General features: G+C 47.0%; 1 protein-coding gene across 1 annotated transcript in view; it reads left to right on the top strand.

The window, feature by feature from the left end:
• The window catches only part of LOC143288737 (uncharacterized), a 73,265-nt gene that overhangs the window by 25,561 nt on the left and 38,445 nt on the right, over positions 1–9,259 (top strand). Inside the window, exons 12-14 of the mRNA XM_076597362.1 lie at positions 3,040–3,186; positions 5,478–5,609; positions 9,101–9,229. Coding sequence (XP_076453477.1) covers positions 3,040–3,186; positions 5,478–5,609; positions 9,101–9,229 — 408 coding nt within the window. The remainder of the gene's footprint in view (positions 1–3,039; positions 3,187–5,477; positions 5,610–9,100; positions 9,230–9,259) is intronic.

The following is a 9,259-nucleotide window of genomic DNA, read 5'->3' on the forward strand; positions in this document are numbered from 1 at the left end:
ATTTTGATGCCCGTGGTCAAAACGTTGACCAGTATCGGAACTTTGGTGCCGGTTTGGGGGAAAAAAAAGGAGATTGGGGGAATAGAGAAAGGGAGGGGCTGGGTACTGGATTGGTGGGATTGTCAGGGGGCAGTGGTTTCACTTTCTCAAGGAGGCGTCACTGCGTTCGGACAAATCCATACACGCTACACCACATCTGTTGAGCAGATGCCTGACCAGCAGCATAACCCAACGCGCTTAGTCAGGCCTTGAGTGCATGCTTACATATTTGTGTACCTATGAAAGTGGATTTCATTTTATGTAATTTCACCAGAGGACAACACTCTCGTTGCCATGGGTTCTTTTTCAGTGCGCCAAGTGCGTGCTGCACACGGGACCTCGGTTTATCGTCTCATCCGAAAGACTAGACGCTCAGTTTGATTTTCCAGTCAAACTTAGGAGAAAGGGCGAGAGCGGGATTCGAACCCACACCCTCACGGACTCTCTGTATTGGCAGCTGAGCGTCTTAACCATTCTGCCACCTTCCTCCTACAATGAATGTGTAAAGGCTTGGGGCATTGACAGTCTCCTGGGGCAGGACGTTCCAGTCTCCTACTGTCCATGGGAAGGCGTTCAGCCTGATGTCTGCTCTACAAGGGATCCTGTCACAGGTTTGTGTGTGTGTGCTCTTCCAGTTCGTTGCTGCTGTTGATAGAGGTGTGGGACACCTTACATTTTCAAGTCCGCTGTTGATCTTGAATAGCATGGTCAGTCTGGCTCCTCTCTTACGGCGTTTCAGGGTTTCCCCACTGCAGTGTTCACAGCAGTTTGGTGGCGCTGGTTGTCCTCTGTTACTTATTGAATACAAACCGCGCTGCTCTCCGTTGGACTGCTTCTATCTTGTCCCCTTCTTTCTTTGCAGTGGGATCCCAAGCAGTGCTCGCGTATTCGAGATTAGAGCGTATTAGAAACTTGTAGGCGATTGTCTTGATTTTAGTGCTCACCTTCCTCAGGTTTCTCCACAGGAAGCCGATTGTCCTGTTTGCCTTAGTCACCATACAGTCAGTATGCTTGCCTTAGCTACCATACAGTCAGTATGCTTGCCTTAGTCACCATACAGTCAGTATGCTTGCCTTAGTCACCATACTGTGAGTATGCTTGCCTTAGTCACAATACAGTCAGTATGCTTGCCTTAGTCACCATACAGTCAGTATGCTTGCCTTAGTCACCATACAGTCAGTATGCTTGCCTTAGTCACCATACAGTCAGTATGTTTGCCTTAGTCACCATACAGTCGGTATGCTTGCCTTAGTCACCATACTGTCAGTATGCTTGCCTCAGTCACCATACCGTCAGTATGCTTGCCTCGGTCACCATACTGTGAGTATGCTTGCCTTAATCACCACACTGTCAGTATGCTTGCCTTAATCACCATACAGTCAGTGTGCTTGCCTTAATCACCATACTGTGAGTATGCTTGCCTTAGTCACCATACAGTCAGTATGCTTGCCTTAATTACCATACTGTCAGTATGCTTGCCTTAATCACCATACTCTCAGTATGCTTGCCTTAATCACTATACTGTCAGTATGCTTGCCTTAATTACCATAATGTCAGTATGCTTGCCTTAGTCACCATACTGTCAGTATGCTTGCCTTAATCACCATACTCTCAGTATGCTTGCCTTAATCACTATACTGTCAGTATGCTTGCCTTAGTCACCATACTGTGAGTGTGCTTGCCTTAGTCACCACACTGTCAGTATGCTTGCCTTAATCACCATACAGTCAGTGTGCTTGCCTTAATCACCATACTGTGAGTATGCTTACCTCAGTCACCATACTGTCAGTATGCTTGCCTTAATCACCATACTCTCAGTATGCTTGCCTTAATTACCATACTGTCAGTATGCTTGCCTTAGTCACCATACTGTCAATGTGTTTGGTGTTGGTGGAGCAGAGGTTTGACTGACGTGTGACGCCAAGATATTTACTTGACGTCACAGGTTCCAGTAGGTGACCTTGCAGGTTGGACCGTTGAGGACTGCTGTTTTTCCTCGAGGTGCACGTCAGGACACAACACTTTTCAGGATAAGACTGCATCTCCCATTGTTCCCCACCCCCCCACCCCTCCCTCCAGTCCTTGAGTCTTTTGAGGTCGGCTTGCAGGGTGTCGTGGTCGCTGAGGGCTGTGATGGGTCTGTCACTGTCTGCCTGGCCCTGTCACTGTCTGTCACTGTCTGCCTGGCCCTGTCACTGTCTGTCTGGCCCTGTCACTGTCTGTCACTGTCTGCCTGGCCCTGTCACTGTCTGTATGGTCCTGTCACTGTCACTGTCTGTCACTGTCTGTCTGGCCCTGTCACTGTCTGTCTGGCCCTGTCACTGTCTGTCTGGTCCTGTCACTGTCTGTCACTGTCTGCCTGGCCCTGTCACTGTCTGTCACTGTCACTGTCTGTCACTGTCTGCCTGGCCCTGTCACTGTCTGCCTGGCCCTGTCACTGTCTGTCTGGCACTGTCACTGTCTGGTCCTGTCACTGTCTGTCTGGACCTGTCACTGTCTGTCTGGTCCTGTCACTGTCTGTCTGGCACTGTCACTGTCTGGTCCTGTCACTGTCTGTCTGGACCTGTCACTGTCTGTCTGGCCCTGTCACTGTCTGTCTGGCACTGTCACTGTCTGGTCCTGTCACTGTCTGTCTGGACCTGTCACTGTCTGTCTGGCCCTGTCACTGCCTGTCACTGTCTGCCTGGCCCTGTCACTGTCCGTCACTTTCTATCTGACGTTGTCATGAAGGTCTTGTGGAACTGAGCATTGAGAGCTCCAGCCTTTGCTTTACAGTCATGATTAGCTTGCCGTGAATTTGTGAATAACTTGTGTGTGTGTGTGTGTGTGTGTGTGTGTGTGTGTGTGTGTGTGTGTGTGTGTGTGTTTTCGCTTATTTTTGTGCATGGTCTTGTATGTTTGTGCGTGCGTGCGTGCGTTCATGCATGCGTGCGTGCGTGCGTGTGTGTGTGTGTATGTGTGTGTGTGTGTGTGTGTGTGTGTGTGTGTTTGGTGTTACAGATGAATGCGACGACAAGCTGACCACCTGTGCTAGCTTGGCAGAGCAGGGCCATTGTGACCGATACCCAGAGACAATGGTGGTCAACTGTAAACGGTCGTGCAACTTCTGCTTGAGTGACGTCGGCGTCAAGCCCACAGCTCCGCCAGGTATGGACACGTTCACACCTTCTTCATCGCCTGGATCGTTCTTCTTTCCAGACTGTCATGTACACGCAGTGTGTCTGTGCGGGTGTGAATGTGGGTGGTACTGTGGCTGAATAGGCAATGGGTGATGAGTGTGTGTGTGTGTGTGTGTGTGTGTGTGTGTGTGTGTGTGTGTGTGTGTGTGTGTGTGTGTGTGTGTGTGTGCAATGGCACAGAATCTAAAGCATAAAAATCAACAGGGGTGTGATTATGATATAGACAATTGCATATCTGTTTCACACACATGCATACATACAGATGTGTTATGAATAAACCAAACCTTCCCTGTTTCACATATTCACTTATGTTTTTCAAATTAGATGAAGCATTCGACTAATGGATATAGACTAGCAGTACCTACCGTTCATCTTTTAGACAAATTATGGGACGAATATATAGATTTTCCTTGAAGACGTTTACAATGCATAATATTTTTCAAGGTGTGTGATGTGGTCATTATTTCATTATTGCACAGCATAGCATTGCATAACATCACATAACATGGCATAACATTACATAACATCACATAACATAACATTGCATACCATCACATAACGTTGCATAAAATCACATAATATTGTATGGCATAACATTGCATAACATCACATAACCTAACAAGGCATAGCATAGCAATGCATAACATCGCATAACATAATATTGCATAGCTTAACATTGTATGGCATAGCATTGCATGGCATAACATAACATTGCATAGCTTAACATAACATCGTATGGCATAACACAACATTACATGACATAACCTAGCATCATTACATAACATTGCATGACACATCATCGCATAACGTAACATAGCATGACATTGCATAGCATTACACTGCATATTTTTACATAACATAACGTGTTATATATATATATATATATATATATATATATATATATATATATATATATATATATATATATATGTGTGTGTGTGTGTGTGTGTGTGTGTGTGTGCCACGGTGTGTGTGTGTGTGTGAATGCTTATCTCATCTTTGATGTTATCGCGTTTGATTTTAATGGATTTTTTAATTCACATTTTTGGTGGGTACATAATTATAGAAATACATCCAGGCTTAAACTTTATGTTAAAGGTGCAGGATTCACAAGTGTCGTACAAAAAAAGGCCATCAATCAGTATGGTCCTTAAAATTAAAGGTGCAGATTTCACAATTGTACATCACAGTCATCAACCAGTATGGCCCTTAAAAATTCACTGTACCATTATCGTTAGTCCGTTAGACGAAGCCAGGGTCGTTGAGGTGAAATCTGTGCCTGCTACTTCCATGTCTGTGTGGTCTGTTTCCCCGTCTCGTTGTGTGTGAGATCCGCATTCCACACTGGGTCGTTTTTTTGTTTCCTGTTCCTCATCGCTGGCTGATGGGGAGTCAGTCCTCTCCCGTTTCTCTCCTATCGTGCCCCGTGCCGTGTTGCTGTGTTGAGCATCGGTTGGCTCCACCTCTGGATTCCGCTGTGCTCTGCTCGCAGCGGCGCTGTCAAGGGTGTATGGTTCCCCCCTCCCTGCACAACTTTCGCTGTGTATGTTCAGTGCTGCTGTCTTCCTTTTCAGTTTCATTTCTTTTACCTTTTTATTTGTTTGATAGTGTTTTCCCAGCTTATTACAGTCAGATTTAGATTTTTGTTCCCACCTAACAAAGAAATTCATATTGTATACAAAAACTGGTTTGAGCAGCACATCATAATATATTTTCGATCCATTCTCAGTACCAGGTATTATTTGTAGTGCTTTTGATCTTATATTAGCTGTTTTGTCTCTAAGACTTACATTGTTCATAGATAAATAACTTTTGAGTAATCAATGATAATAATGATCATGAAAAGGTCACTGGATGACAAATGACTGGGGAGTTGACGAAGAACGACTCTTTCAAATAATTTTGACAGAAAGGGTACATTTGAAATATGTCTGTAGGTTTTTTTTAAAGGACTTCTTTGTCAAGACCAGGTTTCGTGAGTTGGGGTGTGACTAGGGCATGTTTGAAATCTTCAGGAAAAGAACATGTAGACAAAGAGATGTTTACAGTCTTTGTAATCCCGTGGAGTACACCATTGATGATACTGTTGTTCTTCAAGCAGTCTTACATGCAAATTATTCCCCGTGTTTTTGAGGGGATGCTGTAAAGACGCTTTCGATTTATCCACTTTACCCTCAGTAAAACATTTCTACCCCCCCCCCCCCCCACCTTCCTCTGTCTTTGTCTCTGCCCCCCTCCCCCTCCCCCTCTTTGTTTTAGGTACCTGTGTGGACTTTGACACGGTGTGTTCGTACTGGAAGGCCAACGGCAGATGTGTGAGAAACTACGCCGTCATGGCCACACAGTGTCGAGAGGCTTGTGGAACTTGTGGTGTCAACGTCACAATTCCAGGTGAGAACAACGAGAACACAGCGTTGGATATTGGGATTTTATTCATTTATCTCTAATTGATTTTGTTATCTATAAATCGGGATGAAATGTGATTGTGTATAGGTGCGCGTGCGTGCGTGTGTAAGAGGTACGTACATATACATATACACCCCCACACATACTCCGAACATTACTTGTGAAGTAGCAGAAAGGTCAGGCAATATAAACAATGAATTGAGGGTCAAGAATATAAATATATGACTTGATGTGTGGAATTGTTTTTAAACTAAAAAAAACCAAAACAAACCAACTGATGAAAAATGTATTATTGTCAGGTCAGGTCATTAGATCTGCTACTGGTAATCTGTAATCCAGTACAACGTGTTCAGGGTCGGGGTGCCGGCGACTAAACCGGCACTCCCACCGCTCCCTTGCGGGACTGGTGAGGCGGGTGGTTAGACACCCTTATGGAATTAAAAATGAGATCTATAAAAGGGCGTCGGCTCAGGAGAGCCACCGACGGCCATCTAGCTCCACCGTGCTGTGTGCATGCCACACGCAGTTGGCCCCCAGGGTATGTCTACCCATGCATGTGAAGTCTGGATCCGGCAGAATCTGCAGAAGAAACCTATCGGTTCAACGGAGAGGAAGGCGGTTACAGCAACGCACTGTGGAGTGCAGTGAGCAAGATGAGACACCGAAAGGATATCTTGGTCATCCACTGCATCCGTGCTCATCCTCCAGTCGTCTCGACTTAGTCTTGCCACTGGAAATTGGTGAACCCGGATGTGACTTAGTAGTTGACATTACTTGGTAGCTGAATTTAACTCAAGCTAGGTGTGACTTGGTAGCTGACATTACTTGGTAACTGACTTTAAACTCAAGCTAGGTGTGACTTGGTAGCTGATTTTAACTCAAGCTAGGTGTGACTTGGTAGCTGACTTTAAACTCAAGCTAGGTGTGACTTGGTAGCTGATTTTAACTCAAGCTGGGTGTGACTTAGTAGCTGACATTACTTGGTAGCTGACTTTAACGCAAGCTAGGTGTGACTTGGTATCTGATATCAACTCAAGCTAGGTGTGACTGGGTAGCTGACATTACTTGGTAGCTGACTTTAACTCAAGCTGGGTGTGGATGGGTAGCTGATTTTTACTCAAGCTAGGTGTGGATTGGTAGCTGACTTTAACTCGAGCTAGGTGTGGATGGGGAGCTGACTGTAACTGAAGCTAGGTGTGAATGGGGAGCTGACTGTAGCTGAAGCTAGGTGTGGATGGAGAGCTGACTGTAACTGAAGCTAGGTGTGGATGGATATCTGACTGTAGCTGAAGCTAGGTGTGGATGGGGAGCTGACTTGGAATGAAGATAGGTGTGGATGGGTATCTGACTGTAGCTGAAGCTAGGTGTGGATGGGAAGCTGACTGTAGCTGAAGCTAGGTGTGAATGGGTATCGGACTGTAAATGAAGGTAGGTGTGGATGGGGAGCTGACTGTAGCTGAAGCTAGGTGTGGATAGGGAGCTGAGTGTAGCTGAAGCTAGGTGTGGATGGATATCTGACTGTAACTGAAGCTAGGTGTGGATGGATATCTGACTGTAACTGAAGCTAGGTGTGGATGGGGAGCTGACTTTGACTGAAGCTAGGTGTGGATGGATATCTGACTGTAACTGAAGCTAGGTGTGGATAGGGAGCTGACTGTAGCTGAAGCTAGGTGTGGATGGATATCTGACTGTAACTGAAACTAGGTGTGGATGGGGAGCGGACTGTAGCTGAAGCTAGGTGTGGATGGAGAGCTGACTGTAGCTGAAGCTAGGTGTGGATGGGGAGCTGACTGTAACTGAAGCTAGGTGTGGATGGGGAGCTGACTGTAACTGAAGCTAGGTGTGGATAGGGAGCTGACTGTAACTTAAGCTAGGTGTGGATGGGGAGCTGACTTTAGCTGAAGCTAGGTGTGGACGGGGAACTGACTTTAGCTGAAGCTAGGTGTGGACGGGGAGCTGACTGTAGCTGAAGCTAGGTGTGGCTGGATATCTGTAACTGAAGCTAGGTGTGGATGGATATCTGACTGTAACTGAAGCTAGGTGTGGATGGGGAGCTGACTGTAGCTGAAGCTAGATGTGGATGGGGAGCTGACATTAGCTGAAGCTAGGTGTGGATATGGAGCTGACTGTAGCTGAAGCTAGGTGTGGATGGATATCTGTAACTGAAGTTAGGTGTGGATAGATATCTGACTGTAACTGAAGCTAGGTGTGGATGGGGAGCTGACTTTGACTGAAGCTAGGTGTGGATGGGGAGCTGACTGTAGCTGAAGCTAGGTGTGGATGGGGAGCTGACTTTAGCTGAAGCTAGGTGTGGACGGGGAACTGACTTTAGCTGAAGCTAGGTGTGGATGGGGAGCTGACTGTAGCTGAAGCTAGGTGTGGCTGGATATCTGTAACTGAAGCTAGGTGTGGATGGATATCTGACTGTAACTGAAGCTAGGTGTGGATGGGGAGCTGACTGTAGCTGAAGCTAGATGTGGATGGGGAGCTGACTTTAGCTGAAGCTAGGTGTGGATATGGAGCTGACTGTAGCTGAAGCTAGGTGTGGATGGATATCTGTAACTGAAGTTAGGTGTGGATAGATATCTGACTGTAACTGAAGCTAGGTGTGGATGGGGAGCTGACTTTGACTGAAGCTAGGTGTGGATGGGGAGCTGACTGTAGCTGAAGCTAGGTGTGGATGGGGAGCTGACTGTAACTGAAGCTAGGTGTGGATGGGGAGCTGACTTTGACTGAAGCTAGGTGTGGATAGGGAGCTGACTGTAGCTGAAGCTAGGTGTGGATAGGGAGCTGACTGTAGCTGAAGCTAGGTGTGGATGGGGAGCTGACTGTAACTGAAGCTAGGTGTGGATGGGGAGCTGACTTTAGCTGAAGCTAGGTGTGGACGGGGAACTGACTTTAGCTGAAGCTAGGTGTGGATAGGGAGCTGACTTTAGCTGAAGCTAGGTGTGGATAGGGAGCTGACTGTAGCTGAAGCTAGGTGTGGATGGATATCTGTAACTGAAGCAAGGTGTGGATAGATATCTGACTGAAACTGAAGCTAGATGTGGATGGGGAACTGACTGTAGCTGAAGCTAGCTGTGGATGGGGAGCGGACTGTAGCTGAAGCTAGGTGTGGATGGGGAGCGGACTGTAGCTGAAGCTAGGTGTGGATGGGGAGCGGACTGTAGCTGAAGCTAGGTGTGGATAGGGAGCTGACTGCAGCTGAAGCAAGGTGTGGATGGGGAGCTGACTGTAGCTGAAGCTAGGTGTGGATGGGGAGCTGACTGTAGCTGAAGCTAGTTGTGGATAGGGAGCTGACTGTAGCTGAAGCTAGTTTTGGATGGACAGCTGACTTGGACTGGGGAAGGTGATGGTCAAAGGAGAGGATTGGACCCTGTATCTGTGTGCGTACGTGCATGTGTGCGTGCGTGCGCATCGGTGTGTGTGTGTGTGTGTGTGTGTGTGTGTGTGTGTGTGTGTGTGTGTGTGTGCAGACGGCTGTGTGGACACACACCAGAGCTGCCAGGGCTGGGCCTTCAGCGGGGAGTGTGACAATAATCCCGGTTACATGCACTCAGCCTGCAAACTGTCCTGCAATGTTTGCCCAGGACTGACCACACCAGGTAGGACTGACCACACCAGGTAGGACTGAC

Source organism: Babylonia areolata, chromosome 13 (genome assembly GCF_041734735.1).
Source record: "Babylonia areolata isolate BAREFJ2019XMU chromosome 13, ASM4173473v1, whole genome shotgun sequence".
NCBI lineage: Eukaryota > Metazoa > Mollusca > Gastropoda > Neogastropoda > Buccinidae > Babylonia > Babylonia areolata.